The following is a 17959-nucleotide window of genomic DNA, read 5'->3' on the forward strand; positions in this document are numbered from 1 at the left end:
CTTTTAAAACCACTACTGTTCTGAGACATTTAGGAATTACCTTTTCATATACTCTGATTACAGACATCATTTTCTGGCTATTTCATTCAATGGCAAAAACCTACAGGCATCAGGAGTGAGCATCTTTTCTGGATCCATCCTCCCTTTGCCCCAGACCTCATCTCCAATGGCCCAGTTGATTTTGAGAAATACAGCTCTTGTTTCTTTACAGCAGCTGGGGCTGGAAGCATCCTTGCAGTGGAGGAAGATGTAATCTAATAGAGGATTTATCCTCAGTGAGTACATCAGCACTAGCAGGGACCATTTTTACTTGAAACTAGATAGCTCAAAATTCTTCAGAGAGATTTTCTCAAAAAGAATCAGGCAGGACCCAGGTAAATTCAAGTTCGTATCCCTGAAGGACCCAGGTAAATTCCAGTTCATTTCCCTGAACTGACTTCAGCTGCTGAACCTTTGGAAATTTGCCTGGCATTAAGCTGAACAAAACCAGTTGTTTTATTTAACAGAAGTTGAGCCCATGCTGTGCAAAAAGAACAGTCTTATCATGGCAAAACAGACAAGATATTTCTGCATTAATTTAAATGTGAACCATTTGTGTTGCTCAATAACATCCATTAAAGATAAGGAGGTCCGTTTTTATGCCTTCTGCTTGTTGTAAATTAACAAACTCTCTTAAAATGACAATTCATCAGCAGTTATATGAGGCAGAATTCATTCTCTGCAAGAGAAGAAAATGAAACTCCCATCCTTTCATTCCCTGGCATTCCCCTGAGTCTCCTCTGTAGAATGAGATGAGTTTAATTTTGCTATTGTTAAGCACAGTGAGCATGAAGCTACATCAGAATGTAAGAGCAGAATGAAGGAGCATTTTATTAGCTGCATTACAGGTTCTTTTAAATAATGTTGATTCAGTAACTTGTGTCTTGCTGATCATATAGAGAACAAGGATGAAAAGCCAGTGAGTGATGCTGTTTCACTTGCTTATTTGTTAGTGAGTTAATTGGAATAGGACATAGCCGTGGTTGTCGTAGCTCTGTAATTATCTTGCAAGATAATTGTTGTCCATTGGGCAGAAGGCAATAAAAATGAGAGACAGAAACATTTCCATGTGTAGTGGAATATCTGAAGTTCTGTAGCTGAGTCTGAGAGAGAAACATACTCACCTGTGTCTGCCAGCAAGTACTTAGGAAATAATAAATACCTGTAGACTTCAGAGCTGATTTCAGTAGATCTGAGTTTTCTCACATAGGAGAAAATCCTACTTTTTATTGAAAAAATAGAGAAAACCAAGCCAAAAACTCTGTCACATTTTTGGCCGAAGGGTACAGACAGATTCTTAGGTTTTGCTCACAGTATTTTTGGTTTTCAGGTTTTGATTGAAAATCTTTGAGTGAAGGAGACATGTTCCACTACAATATTGATTTTAGGGGAAATCTGTAATAGTGACTCCCTAAAGCCATTTCTAGATCTGCAGTAGTTTCTCCAGAATTCTTTTTTTTTTTCTTTCTACAAATCATTAGATTTGAACAGTGTGCTGGCACTTTGAAATTTGCCTTGAGGATAGAAACCAGCTGAGTATTACTTTCCATTTGGCCTTGTACTTCTCTTTCCTTTTATTGCTCCTCTGTAACAACAGATTAGGAACCCCGCAAAGAGAAGCTCTTGATTTACCTACAGCTTGACCATACACCTTTGCATCTTGACATGACTCCCACTGCAGCATTCTGCCCTGAGCATTCTCACTTGACCAGGGCAATGATTTTGGGATGGGGATGCTTTGGGATGCTGCTGTTGTGAAGAGCTGGGAGTGTGTCTAGTGCTCAGCCCCCTGGGTTGTCTCCTTATTGTTTCTCCACCTACCTACATTGGAGCAAAGGACCCATAAAAGATCTCTGGTTTCTCTGGTCTCTCCTGCTGCACTGTTGCTCTCTCACTGACAGAGACCTGCATGTGACTGTGTCTCTTTTTATTAATCTCCATTCTGCCTGTGAGGATGCTTCTGTCTCGGATGCAAACTTGTCTTGTCATGAGACACTTGGTGATCTGCTGACCTCATGACACTGTTGCTTTTACAAATCATAGCCACACAGACTTGCTGTTTCTACAGGCAGAGCCTGTCTTTAGATATCTGTCTGCTGCCACAATCCCTTTTGTTTCCTGCTTCTTTGTCTTTTCCTCCTGTGGTATTGAGACAAATGAGCATCTCACTCTCAGCAGCTAATTGAGTGTGATTTTTTGGGGGCAAGGAGACACATTGATGCATTTATGTTTGCTGGTCCAGAACAGAGTAGTTCATTCTACTCTCTATTTCTTCTCCCTACCTTTGTTCTTCATTCCTTTCTTTCCCTATTCCTTTTTCTGGCTGATGGCTAAAAGTCAAAGAAGGAAATAAGCCATTTGTTCTCTTCAGGTTAGTGTCTGAAATGCAGAGAAACAACTGTCACAAAAGGTTTGTGAAACAAATCTATTTTTTTTCATATTGTTTTTCCCCAAAATGCATGAAATGAACCACAAATTCATTTCCAGAATATTAGATGTTATCCCAGAGTGATTCTTCACAATATCCTGCAACAGGGAATGTAGAGACTCATTCTTCCTTAATTAATACAATGTACAATGCTCATAGGCATGTGGGGCTCATCAGCAAATCCTATACATATTGTTTGTGCCAAGTTTCATACTGACATCCCCTCTTTGGACAATTTAGGCTTTATTTTTATCCATCAACTGCTGCATTCATTTATTAAATGATGCTCTTGCTCTGAAGCTTTTTGGAGGTCTTTTATTGTGCCTAGGCCTCTGTTAATAGGTGAATCACTGAGCCTTAGCATTTCAGGCATGTCATATTTACAGCTGGAAAACGTTTGTACAAATGAGGCCAATTAAACATACAGTATCTGACAATCCTTATTTTGGTGTAAAATATTTCTTGAATGGGTCATGTTTAAGATACTTCTGCTAGGAAACAAACTTGGAAGCATATTCCAAGTCTTGCAAACATTTCATTTGAAGGAGAGGGCTAACCCCAGTGAAATCTTTGGTTACAGGACTGCCAGGCTGAGCTGAAGGGTCTTTGAGCATGTACTTTGCTTTTCTAAAGTGATCCAAAACAGGGCTGATTAATGTTTCATGAAAAAGCACAGCAATAATCTATAGCTATTCCCCATGTACATGACTTGCAAAGGGGGGTAGCCAAGCATTGGGAAAACATTAATTAACTGGGCTTCATAATATAGTAGGCACTAAATTAATTTTAAGCAAATGCAAAAATCCAAAAATATACTTATTATTTTTTCAAATATATTTCATGAGAATGTGGTTATATTTTTTGGGATTTATGGTATAGGTTTGGGAAAAATGCCACAGGATTTTATAGGACTATGACTTATGGCCTGGATGAGAACTAGATATAGCCTTATTTGTGCATAGGTTCTGGTGTTAGCATAAAGGGAAAAGAAAAAAATATTAAGCAACAACAGTTTTGCCGTTGCTAAATATACTTTAAAGGTATTCCCTGTTAATTTCTGTGATAAAAAAGTACCTTCTTTTATGTACTGAGAAGAGAAAGAAATGATTCTCTGTGCAGCAGAGCCTGCTGCCTTTAATGGATTCTCTGGTGGTGGTTGACATGGTTGAACCTAAATGCCAGTTTTCCCCTCAAGGACAGGATTGCTTTGGACCTCTTTCCTCTTCTTGAGCTGGTTTTTGCATAACAGAACTGTGTGTAGCAACTTTGTGGTTCAGGGGCCTGTGATCCCCTGAGCTTACAGGGAAGGCACAGGTTTACACATTTGGTATTAGTGGGGATGAGATGCAGGGAGGCACATGCATGAATGCATATATGGAAGCAGATGCCATGAACACCTTGTTTTTGAGATACCATGCAGAAAACCTCCTTAAACTTCATTGGGGCCATTTTAAAAAGGATTGGCTTTGCTGAAAAGAAATTAGCTGAGAATAAACACTTGGCAATTTTTTCCCTTATCTTGCAAGCTAAGTCTCACAACAATTACTTCTGCCGATGTCCAGGACTACAGCATCACGGAAATTAGCACTGGAAAAGATGTAGAAAGCTCCAGGGACCTAGCTAAGACAGTTCCTTACAGTATCTTCCTGCCCAGCTTTTTTCCCAAGCTTCATTTGAAATATGCTGCGCAAGGAGGTTTTGCCCGTAATTCTTCAGAGACCTCATCACATCCTAACACATCCAGCAGCGTCTCCCCCGGCTCAGCCACACTGAATGATGCTGTATTTATGTGTTTAATAAACACATTCTTTGTCCCAACAGTTCAACATTTGTGTAGCTCTTAACTATGGTAGTTTATGGTGGTTGGCCCAGGGTTGTGTGCAGGTTTGGGTGTATGCTGTTAGATCTGTTAGATGCCCAGAGTTAATGTCTGCTGGAGGTGATTTCAGACCAACTCATACATGAATCGCCTTGTAGCGATTCCACCTGAAGCCAACTGCAGTTATTGATACCTAGACAAATGTGTGATGCAGTATCAGAGAGAGGAGAAGCCTGTTGGATAGGTATGTGTCATTGGGCAAGGGTTCCATGTGGAAAACTCCAGGTCAGTTGAGTGGGAATTGAATGAATTAGTTCCTGCTTCCAAATATGCACATGGGCATGGCTCTTGTGTTGCTTGGATGAGTTAGAAATATGCACTGCTTGCCTGGTACGACACAAAAGTGGTTACTCACTTCTGGAGCAGGATAGAATTAAAATTACATCAGACTAATTGGCAACATCCACTAATTTAACAGCTGTTTCCTGCAGCAAGAGGAGGAGTTTTTCCTCCTTTACATGTTATTGTACAATAAATGTGCCTTTTTCCTTGATGTTTCTAGCCCTTATTTAGTGCACAACATCCTGCTAGGTAGTATCCATCTGTTTCCTCTGTCTTTTTACATGGACATTGGCAATTGCCTTCAGTCTGACATCTTAATCTGCAAAAATGAATTTTCAAGTCAGCATCTTGGGCGTCAAATTTGTTGTAAAAGTTTTGACTTTGTTTTCAAAGCAGGGGAATTCCACTTTGACTGGTCAGAAACTAGACACACCTCTGGCAAAAAGCTCAGTCCAGCAGGTTCCAGTTCAAGTTTGAAAGGCTAACTTCTGTAACCTGAATTTTTGCGTTTATCTTGTTGTAAATCCTAAACAAAAATGTTGCTCACATTCAGTGATACTCACTCAAACCTCCTGAACTCTTGGGTCCAGCAGACAGAGGAATAGAGCATCTCTTACTCTCAGTTGATGGTTTAGGGAGCAGGGATCAACAGAGGCAGTTGGAATTGCTCAGCTGTTTTCATTTAAAATGGTAGAGGAGACAAATATCAATCCTTTTTATCTTTAAATGCCTGGTGGGTAAGGCAAAATGGGTAGAAAAAAATGCAAGAATTGTTTATTCCGTGGAAAGGCATTAGAGTTGGCAGAAAAAGTGAGCTGGGGTGTGCAGTAGGCAGGTAACCTGAAGAGTCTCAGTTTTTCTTTTTTCCTTTCTTTGCATGTATTGGCATTCTTTATTTTGAAGTCTGTAACACCTTGTAGTTGGAAACTACAGGGAAACACTTCAGGAATAGTTAAAGTGCAGATATTGTGTTTTCCTTGCCCTTAGTGGCTGGTCTCCCTCCCAGTCAGAGATTAAATATTAGCAGAGTGGCCTAGTAAATGTGCATCCATGCACAATGCTCTTCCCTCAGGATAGAGATAAGGATCTTGCCAGGATCATGTCCATCCTTCAAGAGCACACAATTCTCTTCTGAAAAGAAGGGAGGAAGGATCTTGTGAAAATCAAGAGCTACCATGAAAACAGAAAGGAAAAGCAGCACCAGAAGATACAAAAAACCTAACAATTCTTCCTTTTAATGGAATTCAGAGGTAGTTTGAATTCTTAATTGGAAAATTATCCTGTGCCTGCTGCAATTCTGGCTGCAGGCTCCACATTTTAAAAACTGCTTTTGCAGCAGTTGGGGAAAGTGTCAGCAGGAAAAACTGACCTTTCCTGTCACTTCTGCCTGCATGCTCTCAGCATTTTGTCATGCCAGGGGTGATTAATGAATAGGGATGGTGGATGATGTTGATTTAGCTCAGTTCCTCACAGTGAGGGTGCCTTATTTTACTCCCCATGGCCATCACAGCAGCACACACAGGTGCATTTTGTGAACCTTGGTTTAAATTTTGCTGTCTGGAGTTTATATGCACAGATCTGCGTGACCATGGGTCAGGACCTCAGGCTCCTGAGTGTTAAATTCTCTTGTCTTTATAAGCTTCTGGACAGGGTTTTTAGCTAGAGCACCATGAAAGCCTTTCCCAGCCACCACACTCTGTGGGCTACACGTGGTTGTGTAAGTCAGGGGGATGCTGACATCTCCCCTCAATGTGATTTAGTTGCTTAAATAATATTGGGCAGTGCAGCCTCCAAATGTTCTTCAGAGTGTAAGAAAATACAAGGCTGTGAATGTGTCTCTTCTTGTTTTGTTGCTGCTCCTGTATTGCCAGACTTGTGAGGTTGTTGTAGTGATTTCTCAAAGGTAGAGAATTACAACAGGATAAAAGAATAGATTTAGAGTCTGTGTGTGTGTTGCAGCTGTGCTTCAGGATCTGGCTCTTTCCACTGCTGACTTTTTTTGCATTCTTCATGTAAAGCTCCTCTAGACAAATGATGAGAGACCATTTACTAAAAATACCTGAATTCAAGAGACAGAGCAATGCAAAACAAAGCTCTGTTCCTTGCCAGTGGGAACAGATATGAGGTGAGGTATGAAGAAACTGCATTGATTGGGGGTCTGTTTTGCAATCAGTCATTGGTGTAAGAAAGCAGCTTGGTTTGGGTGAAGGAAGGAAGACCAGTGCATCACTTTCCAGCCTTATCTGCAGGCAGATAGAGCAGCCTGTCTTGCTTTTGTGTTGCCGAACACTTTGTGAGCTTTTCAACTTGTAGTGCACTATTTGGTGAACAGAGGAGTACTAGGAATGTGCTGTGTGCTAGTCCTTTTTTGTCATCATTGTTATTCTGAAAAGAACCATTAGGCTTGTCAAAACTAATTAAGAGAACAAGTAGATGGCACTGGAAAGGAACTTCAAGCTAGAATGACATGTTTCAGGAGATCCCTCTCATTCCCTGGTGCACACTTGAAAGGCATTATGAGTAGATCCACAGAGCTCACGCATGCAAATGCACAATGGTAATGAGTTATTCTGGATTTTGTTAGGATATACTTAGGTTCTTCTAATTGAAGTCCCTTTTAAAATGAATAGTACTGTGGCAGACTGATGTCTTTTATTACCTGGGCCAGTTTTGCCCCATTGCTGCAGGGGGAGATACAGTGCCCTCTCCATCTGGAAGGGAGGGACCCAGAGGATGTCAGGGGGCCAGGTGAAGCCATCTGACACTGTCAGATGTCAGGATCCAGAAAATGGCTCTGAGTAGAAGCCTGGTGTCTGGCTTCCAGAAGGATGGATGCCAGGAGAGTGCATTTAAGGCTGAATTTCAGTAGGAAACCTGTTGGTAAGAGCTGCAGGGCAAGTGCCTAAAGTGTTCCCAACCTTTACCTCAAAGTGTTGGAATTACTGCCCTGTTTCATTAAGTTGTGATGAATAGATATGAGGGTAAGCATGTGCATCTGTCTCTATTGGCTTGTCATAGACAAGGGTGATGGTTACTGAATGACAGAAATTACAGCAGTTAGTGCTACTCATTTGAAAAGGCAGGAAATCTCTGCTATGGACTAGAAAGATTGCTTTCTATATACATTGGGGACTAATACTGCAGAACACTGTAATGTTTTTCACAGATGTTTAAAGGGATTTCTGTGTATCCTACTGTCACTTTTAACCGTGTCCATATATTGGGAAGCTTTGATCCCAATAACTGTGTGATCACAGGAACTCGGGCTCATTCTGGCATCCCTGCCAATAACAGACAGCCCTTCTTGCTTGTGGGATCACCCTGAAACTGATGGTAGCGATTAAGGAGCAGACTGTTTCTCACTGTGAGAGGAATGATGAAAGCCCTGCCTGTGCTGCTTTGTTTTGTGGTGTTGGTATCTTCTGGCCACAATTCAGGGTGTTGTGAATGGACTTGCTATCGATGTGGTGCTCTCGTTAACAAGCAGTGCCAGATTCAGTTACCTGCACAGTGGGTCATAATGTAGTTATTTTGACATTTGCAGCACTGCCTGATCTGAGCTGAACTCCAGCACATTTATATGTTTGTCATTGCTTCAGTTGCTGTGTTTTTTGTGGGATTCACAAAAATGTATCAGAGCATCTGTATTTTTAAAATTATTATTATTATTATTATTTTTACTGTTTTTGCTGTTGATGCCTCAAGGATGAAAATGGCAAAAGAATGTGATAAAAATGTTTTCAGAACATTAGGCAGTTCTGAATGTTGGCTGGCTCAGAGGGAATCTATTATTTACAATCTACTGTATCAGATTCAACTCCCACCGAATTAGAAACTGATTTTTGTCATTGTCCCTTTTTAATCTAACCCTTTGGTTAACTCAGGAGAAGCAGCACCATAAATCACGTGGACATCTATGGATTTTTTTTCCCCCTGCCAGCCATTGCTAGGACTTAATGTTCATCTCTCAGTGATTCTTATCAGCCAGGACACTAATAATAACATTTCTGTTCTGGGCTTGACTTTCCCTCTCCCAGGAGGAAAAGTATCTTTTTAATGTCCTTTGAAAAATATTTTTAGGGAGTAAATAACAATGCATGGGAAGATTTGACTTGGGGTGCCTGAGTTCCAGCTAGTGAGATGAAAGAAACTCCTTTTGCCTCTTTTCCTAATTGTCAAGGACCATGGATGGCATGGGATCATGGTGTGAATAATGAGTACTTTCTCACCTTTTTAAAATCAGAAATACACCATATGTGCAACACTGTTGTTCTTCTGAAGATGGGAAAAAGGAGGTAAAGAATAACAAGATTGCCCAGCAAACCAGGGGCAAATCAGGAAACGTAGTCTTTCATGTCTCTAATCAGCCAAATGAAACCTCCTTTTAATTTGCTTTCTGAAGGCATGAGGCAGTTGTGCCCTTGTTTTTCCTTCAGCATTAAGCCAGAACTCTGATTTTACCGGGTCTTGGGATCAGCCCTCTGTGCTATCACTAGAACAGTCATAGTAGCCTTGATCTTGTAGACAAGGGACAGGCAGGATCACTCTCCTGTGCCTGGGAAGGTTGGTGTAGGGCCCCTGAGCATGGTCTGTGTGGAAATACAAAGGAGATGAGTTGTTTAAAGGTGGAGACCTACATACCAGGTATCCCAAGCTAGGTTTAAACTGGCGTTGTGTTCCTTCACCAGCTCTGTCTGACTGCAGCCCTTCAGCTGACTGACTGCCTTCTCTCTCTGTCTCTCTCCTCCCAGGTCAGTGGCTGGTTTGGATAAAGAACCTGACCTTGTGCACATGGAAGCCCGGACAGCTGATGGACGTGAGTGCCTGCAGCCAGTGCTGAAATCTGGGCTTTGAGCCAAGAATGGAGTGGGAATGAGAATCCACTTCATCCATTTTACCTCCCCATTTACATTTTAATTGGAAGGGGAGATGTGGGTCATGGGGTTTGATGTGATGTTCTTATCCTGAACTTGCAGGGGAAAGTTGTGGGTGTAGGGCTTGTGTCTGTGGAGGGCTAGGAACCCATCTATTCTGTTCCCTGTTTAGCTGTTTCAGTATCACATAGTTTACATCAATCATAAAGCGCTGGGCTACCAGCACTGTACCATGGAACCTCTGTGCATTTCCAGAGGTGCTCAGAACAGCTAGGTGGTACCTGAGAATCTGAGAAATTACCTGCAGTCAGACTTGCCCTCCAGCCAGAATGTCTCTATACCCCTTTGTCTTGTATTGAAAGTATTTTGTAGTTTTGCTCATAATGTATGAATAAGTGTTCCATACCAACATATTACAGGCTTGAAAAGGTGCCTGGATCTGAAGCAGGAAATAGGAAAAAAAAATCCTAACTCCTCACTGAAATAAATCTATTCACATTTGCAGTGGAATGAATTCCTACAGTCAATTTCCAGCAAAGACATGGTATTAGAAGTAAGTTGACTTACTCTCTCTGAAGTGTTTTAGGTATTTCTCACAGGAACTGCAGCATAGTAATGCATCTGCTCCGTGTGTGGAATTTTACTCCAGTGTGAGGAAATGGAGCAAGTGTCCCTTTTTGGTGCAGGGATAGTATAGAAAAACAGCATAGGATGAAGGAGTTAAAGGATTTCTGGGGGAAAAAAAAGCCTCATTTTTGTTGGTTGCAAACTTTTCTCTGTTTTAGTCAAGTGCTGCGTAGGCCAGAAGCGTGAACAAACTTCTGTCTGTCAAGATGGCTTCTCTGAGGTTGTGGATGTTCTAATATCATTCACTGGCCTCCCACTGCTATTTAGTGATGGCAGCTGAATAAATAACCAGGCAATAACAGCTCAGGGGTGACAGCTGTTTGTTGAATATGTGGAAAAAGCAAAACAGGCCGACAGGTGGGTGGACAAGGTAGGGAGGCATCTTCAGTGCCTTTGCTGCAGTGTGTACTGTCACAGGTATGATGGGAGAAGTGGTCAAATGCAAATAAAAAAATCCCAAGCAAGCAAGCAAAGTGCTGATGGAGTCTGTTTTCAAACTAAGTTTAAACTTGCTCACCCAGCTATTTGAATATTGGATATGTCAAGGATGTAAATGTTTGAAAGATGTATCCCCAGCTTAAAGTCAGCTCTCTTCCTTCAGGTCTTGTTTGCTCAGGGGTTTGCTCTTTGTTCTTGTTTTAATATATAAATTCAGCATTTTGAAATTGGCAGCTGATGGTGTTGAGGGTTTCACTGGAAGCCAGGCTTGGCCAGTGCTGTCAGCAAAACAGCCCCAGTGCAGCTGCCATCGCAGATCTGTGGGGCTGTGCTGGCCCTGCTGGCCTGTACCAAGGACCCCTCTCCCAGCACAGCGCAAAAGAACAGTGTTGCTCCAATCAGAGGTTCTAAGGCTTGAAACAATATTAGTTTGTGTTACAAAGAGATGACAGCCTCACAGCTGTAGACTTCCCCAGTGTGACATTGTTCAGCTCTGGGTGCTCAGGAATGGGGCACTGAACTTTTCTCACAGTTAGTTCTGCAACCAAATTGGGCCTTCCTGTGCTCAGTGAAACAGCTGAGGCACTTACACCTGCTGGAAAATGGGGCTCTGCAGTTACTTCCTCTTGATCAGAAAGCTTCTGATGAAAGTTTTCCTTGATATTATGCAGAAGGAAGAAAAGCTTCTCTAATGCCTCTTTTAGGTCAATCTGGTGGCTCAGTCACTTATGTGATGCATTAGCAGACATAGATTTAAGTATTCCCATTGCTTAGTTTAATTCAGATAGAAGAATCCATGCCTTCAATGTCACTGGCTGCTTGAAACATACATGATTCTCCTAGGCTGGGCATTTTTCTTGCTTCTTCTTCTTCTGTTTGCCTCCATGTTTTTAAGAAAAAAAAAAAAGTAGTAAAAGCAGTGGAGAAGGGAGGGAAAGGAATTGAAGGGCTGTTTAGAACTAGACTCCTGATTTTGATGATTTTTTAAATTTTTAATTTTTTTTTTCCTTTTGGCATTAATGGGACTCAAGAACCCATCTAATACCAATTCAGACAGTGGAGCCTAAAAGGAGCTCTGGAGCTGGGAACAGGTGATGGGGCATGCTGGAATCTCATTCATCTATAGATGAGTCAGGGCTATCAATAAGCTTATGGGTCTGGGAGCTGGCAGTCCTGTTCACCTCTCTGGTGACTGTCCTTCAAGATATCTTGCCACATGGTTTTGTCTGTCCAGTCATGGTTGTGTCTCTGAAAAACCCATCTGCCCCTGTGCCTGGTCTCCTTAAATACTGCAAGATGCTGATAATTCCAGTGCCTATCTTATCTCAAGCTGTTCCCATCTTTTGTAGCAGATGAAGTTTTTCACATTTTTTCGACATCTTGGCAGAGTCATTGTAGCAGAATAATAATCGAGGCATGCATTTTTAAATTGTAAAAACATGTAGGAGCCTTGGGCATTGTGCCTTCTGCCACTGTAATAGGCAGCAGCAAGGACAGGGCTGGATGCAAGGGGACTGTTATGATCACACTGACACAAGCACCCACCAGCATTCCTGCGAAGGATTTATTGAACTTTCTGATGTTCAGTGAGTTAATCTTCACCCCACTCACAGATACACTGCAATAAACAGGGTTTGAATTATAGGAAAAAGAGGGGGAGAAAAGCTAACCAAAAGGATAAAACAGAGTAACTAATTCCTGGAGAGTCTGCATGTCTTTTTCTTTGGGGGAAAAATTATTGAGACCAGTGAGTTTTTCTCCTTCTCATGGAAACCTTCACGATGTTATGATTTTAAATCTTGCCTGATACCAGGGCCTGATTTAAGCTGAGCCAATCTGCCAATGCAGCTTGTCTTTGTCAGCTGCCCTTTTCCCTGTTAGCCATGCTGGCCAGCCATCCCAGGAGGGAGGCAGGACTTTCTGTCCCGTGTCTAAGTCACAGCCACCTGCACACAGGTTGGCCCTTTGCAGCCTGCAGCACAACAGCTTTGTCTGTTTCACTGCCTCCCTTCAGGAACCCACATCTTTGGGGAGAGAGCCTCTTGTGCTCCTGCTTCCTGCCAAAGCTGGCATGGCTGGCAGGAAAAGATGAAACTTGGTAGCTTGGCTTATTTCACCAGTTTGTCCCTTCCAGTCTCAAGAAATTGTTTCCGTTTTGTCACTGCAAAATGGTAAAAATATACTCCAGAATCTCAAGATGGAAGACTGTGTTAAATAGCAATGAGGAGGTGGTTCAGACTCCTCAGCTGGAAAATGGCTGTACATCTGTGAAAACCATTCCCTAATCCTGAGGGAGGTGGGAAGGGTTTGTGTGGAGGCATGGATGCTGGGATTGGAGCTGCAGGAAGCCCTCCAGGCTGCTTGATGCCCATATTGCCACATTCACAGATGTGTTGAGGAAGTGGATGGGGTTGCTCATAAGCATGAGAAATTTTTAATGCTGCCTAGAAAGTAGGGAGCCCTTCTCAACTCCTTTTGCAGTGGAACATTATAAAAATCCCAAAAGTAACAAAAAATCCAGCCCGCTAAAAGAACCCTGAAAACCAAAACACCCAAACCCTTTAATTCTGGTGTTGTATAGGACAATATATAAATTGGAAGAAGTGCCCAGATAGAAACAACCTTCCTTACACAATACAACTGCCAGTAAAAGGTAAGCAAGGCTTTGGAGGCATGGCTTAGTCTCATGTCACCTGCCTCTCTGGGTGAATGTCCTTCTACCTTGTGGCTGCCCAAAAGTGCAAAATTACCTCATTCTGGAGGAGAGGCTGACAATGGCCTGGAAGTTAGGGTGGCCTCTTCTCTCTTAATGGAGGCTTTTGTTGAGAGACCCTGCTCTTTCTATGTGAAAAGATGTGCTCTGTGAATGAGCACATTTTAGAAGCTTGAGCAGGGACTTGAGATTGTTTCTTGCTTCGAGTTACACACAAATGGGAACAGAACTGGATGCTGCTATATTTTTTACCTGATTTTTAATCTATTTTAAAAAAAATTTTGTAGAAGCAGGAAAAAAGCAAGACAACTTTATCTGGTATCCTAAAGCAGAGAGGTTTAAAGATATATTATTTGTGTCTGTGTTTGTTTTTTTAATAGGCTTGTATTGTAAAATATATGAAAATAAATAAAACAAGAGACTAAATGGAAAGTGGGTAGTGAGCTACCCCCCTTCTCCACCACTATCTCCTTGTGAATATTAATCAGGTGCCATTCTTTGAGTATATTTGATTGCTGGTGTAACACACTCAAAATGACACATTTCCCAATAGGCAGGAAGCTCGTTGTCATGACTTGTGATTTATCTGCATTTATTTGTGACAGGTTTTTATTCCTCTTCCCATTCTGTCACTCAGCAGCAGCAAATTATCCCCTTTTTGGAAGGATAAGAATATCCAGGCGACTGTGTGGGAGAACGTACTGGAGGGAATGAGCTTCTAAAAATACAACTCCTGACCTCTCCTCCTTGTTCTGCCTAATTTTAGAGCTACCTCAAAGAGCAAGTCACCGCTGTTGATCTCTTTGGATGGCATGGCAGCACATAAGACCCTCTTGTTTTCTGAGAAGTTGCTTTTATCCACTGCAAGGTTGGCTTAGGTTCCACACTGAGGAGCTAAATAGCAGCTCTGGGCCAAGTGTGTGTATATCAGTTGATGAAGAACTTTAATTTATGCCAGCTGAAAGTCTGACCTCTCTGCTGCTGCTGCTGGAATTTTATGCTGGGAGAAAGCACAGCTCTGATACTCTGGTTATTGGCACCGTCTCTATGTTAGGTGTTTGTCACCATTCACTTTAATCACTGCCCAGTACTCCGAGCTGGCACCAGCAACATTTTCTGCTGCTTTAGCATCCTCAGTGGGACTGCGATTTCATTACTGCACCAGACCTGTGTGACTGCTCTGACTCAGCCCTTATTAACCTGGAATCCCTGGTGCATCAACCCAGAACCAGGTCTGCAGCCTTTAAACAGGGGCCTTCACTCACTGGGTAGTTGGGCATGGAGCTTCATTAGATTAAAGCTTGGCTGTGGTTTCTGACTCCTTTAGAAAAAATATTTTAGTAATTATTAGTCTAATTATTAATGACTCTGACTTGCATTCTTTTTGCATTTCTAAGAGTGTAGCTGGGACAAGACTATAAAGGAGGAAACTATCAGTCTATGAATGTTGGTTTAGAATTTGGGAAGGCAGTTGGCTGAATCTCAGAGGATTTAAATTGTGCCTCCCAAAGCTTTCCACTGCCCCACATATTGCTGTAACTGGAAGGACACAGACCAAGGACAAGGCAGGTTTTTTTTGTGACGGAGAATCCTGTAAGCAGCTTTGCTGGGCTAGTGATTGTCTTTTTAAACTTCTCTTTTATCATTTTGAGCTCAGTTTGACAAGGTCCATGTCAGAAAGTTCTGTTGTGAGCTAAAATCATTGCACCAGGCTCACCCCAGCCCTTACAAACTTGCTGTTAAGTTCATTGATGTTCTGTCCTCACCCTCTGCAGAAAAGCAAAGAAGCATTTGAATCTAGGAGGCCTATAAAGTGCCAGAGTGCAAAAGATATGACCTTTTTATCACTCCAGCTGTCATCTTAGTAGTATTTTTATTTTCTTCCTAATTTGCAGTTTTCAGAAGAGCAGTTGAAAAGCTGAGATGGCATATTTAGATTACACACATCCAGAAACACAATGCATTCATTGTTCTGTTTCGTGAGGCCTTTTCTTAGCCTGAGTGAAATAATGCTTAACCCCCTATAACCTCTCTCAACTTACTAGAGGTGAGCACGTCTCTTCTTGTTCTAACTTTCTGTATATCTGCCTTTTCCTTCTGTTGTTTTCTTGTTCTTCTCCCAGTCCTGTTCCTCCTCTCAAGCAATGTCAAGGCCTGACAGGATCCCATTAGTGTGATAGTCTTCTGTTCCTCTCTCCAGACTGAAGCATTTGATGCTTCTTGCAGAGCATATATCTGCTTAAAGGAATCTTCAGCTAATCAGGCTATTTCATGGCCGTGGCATTTTCGTTCCTAGCCTATAAATACTTAATTTTGAGAGATGCTTCTGATTTTCACAGAAAAATAAGTTAAATTTAATAGTCTTGATTTGGGCTTTTTTTTTTCTTTTTGAGTTTTACTGCCACAGTTAAAACCAGTCAACAAGGCTAGGAGATTTCAGAGGGAAGACAGAGGTATGATTTCCAGAAGGATGTAGGAATTGGCGAATTCTACCCGGGTGGCTTCTGCTCTATTTGGTCTCATCAGCAACTTTCTGATGCATTTATGGTTGGTACCCTCCATTGAGGGGGGGTTTTGGACTTCAGTCTCCTGAGGGTTGTCTACACAACAGAAAAGGGAATGGCCAGTGTCAAAGTATGGTGAACTCCTAACTTCAGAGAGCAATTGCCGTGTCAAAGGCTGGAGGCAGATCCTGAAATAACATCTCCCTAGCTGGAGATAAGACATTCTTTGGAGCTGCTGATGGTGTTTACCTCCCTGGGCATTTCTGATGTTTCCCCTGCTCCGCTTGCAGACACCCACTATTTGACCTGTCGGATCCAGGAGTGCTCCGAGACCAAGAGGAGCGGGCCCTTCTCGCGCTCTATCGACGTCAGCTCCCTGGTGGTTCAGGATGAGTACATCTTCATCCAGGTACGTTGGCTTCCTGCAAATGGGACATGAATTCTGCCTGCACAAGGGATTTTTATTTTGGGTATATTCTTAGGATATTCTTAGGATAAGCATGTGGGACCCCAGTTCTTAAGAGTCCATCCCATTGGCTCTGTAGTCTGGGATACAGCACTTGATCTCCCTGCTTATCACTTGCCTTGAATCATATATTTTTAAAATTTGTTCATTAAGGGTCCATGAATTTCACAACTTGCTATTGGTATGGCTAATTGTAAAATACAAAGGAACTAGAAATGAACTGGGGAGAACAGAGAAGAGCAAAGGAAAGGTGTGAATGATTATTTTAGCAATTGGAAAGATTTATGCTGATTTGACAGTCAAGTAATGCTAATAGGGTGAACCAAAATTTGTTGTAGGAGGTAAAATAGCAGAAAAATTGAGGAAAGTTGTTACAGGGCAACTTCAAAGTGAAAGATGTCTGTAAATTTGTCAGTTGGTGATGATTCTGGAGATGAGGAGAAAGTGTCAGAAATTGAGTAAGAAACTATGTGGTTTTGAGATTTTTTGAGAATACATGGGCTGGATGGAACAGGGCCATCTCTCTAAATTTTGTGTCTGTGGAAGCCTGAGAATGAATAGTACTGTCTGGAAGAACATTTCCTGAAGATGTACCATTTGGTGGAAGACTGAGGGCCAGGCTGTGGTGATTCCAGATTGCAGGAAGCTCAGGAGATACAGAAATTACAGACATGGTGATGTTAAATGCTTGCCTCCAGTGCTGAACCAGGGGGAACAAAATGAGATTAAGACTGGATTCAGGTGGTACAAAAAAGACACATGCTTCCCTTTTTGAATAAGACTGGGGTATATTAAGCTCCTACTTTATTTCCTTGAGTATTTTTCTTGACTATATCCAAATTATGAGAAAGATTTGCTGTGTTTATTGTCAGACTTTCTTATAAGACGGAAGACTGATAAGTATGTGCTGGGATTATGTGGAAGACTGGATCCCTGTGGCCTGGGAGGGCTGCAGTATGAAAACTGCATGCATTTGAGCAAGGTTGGCAGATTTCTTCTGAAAGTAGGGAAGTGTGCTGCTCTGGAGATGACCTACTGCTGTGGGAGCCACAGGTCCCCTCAATCCCCCGTGAAACCCAGTCTGCTACTGCTTCCTTTGGCCTCAGTGGAGATCCACTGCTAGAAAACACTGTGAATTCAGTTTTTGCTACTTAGTAAGTAATGATTTGGCTAAAAGCAATGGCTTTCCAATCAATAAATGCTCTGCTCTCCAAGGAGTATTTTAGAGAGACTCTGTTAGTGTAGTGGTTTATGTCTGTGGCTAAGGATGTTGTGGAACATCCAACTCTTTAAGCGTGAGGCCTTTTAGATGTTTCTCACTCCACAACTCTCATCTGTGTTAAAACAAGGCCAGTCTGTTTAGAATCTTGATTTCACAGTGAGGACGTGGGCCTGGTGTGTATATTCCTCTGCCTCAAATCAGCAGTAAGCCACTCAGGCTATTAGCTTCTAAAAACTTCAAGTGAAAAAAAATAATCTGTGTGTGTGTGTGTACAAACACATGCATGTATGTATATGTACTACTCAAGTGTCTTGACTATTCTTAGCAAGGTCTTATTATAGCTTAATGGGTGTTTGAATTGAAAATCACATCCCCACACTTTAAAAAGCTGTTAAATATACACACAGAACATTGCTGCTGCTTTGGGAGACTCTTTTTGAGAGTCTCCATTCCCAGGCTGTTTATCCCTTTCCCTGTGTTTTGTGTC

The 17959-nt window shown here is 41.9% G+C and overlaps 1 protein-coding gene across 1 annotated transcript in view; it reads left to right on the forward strand.

The window, feature by feature from the left end:
- Positions 1 to 17959, forward strand: part of SORCS3 (sortilin related VPS10 domain containing receptor 3) — a 262386-nt gene that overhangs the window by 173017 nt on the left and 71410 nt on the right. The window contains exons 6-7 of the mRNA XM_074545187.1: positions 9380 to 9444; positions 16075 to 16193. Of these exons, the coding sequence (XP_074401288.1) occupies positions 9380 to 9444; positions 16075 to 16193 (184 nt within the window). The remainder of the gene's footprint in view (positions 1 to 9379; positions 9445 to 16074; positions 16194 to 17959) is intronic.

This window comes from Zonotrichia albicollis, chromosome 7 (assembly GCF_047830755.1).
Source record: "Zonotrichia albicollis isolate bZonAlb1 chromosome 7, bZonAlb1.hap1, whole genome shotgun sequence".
Lineage (NCBI taxonomy): Eukaryota > Metazoa > Chordata > Aves > Passeriformes > Passerellidae > Zonotrichia > Zonotrichia albicollis.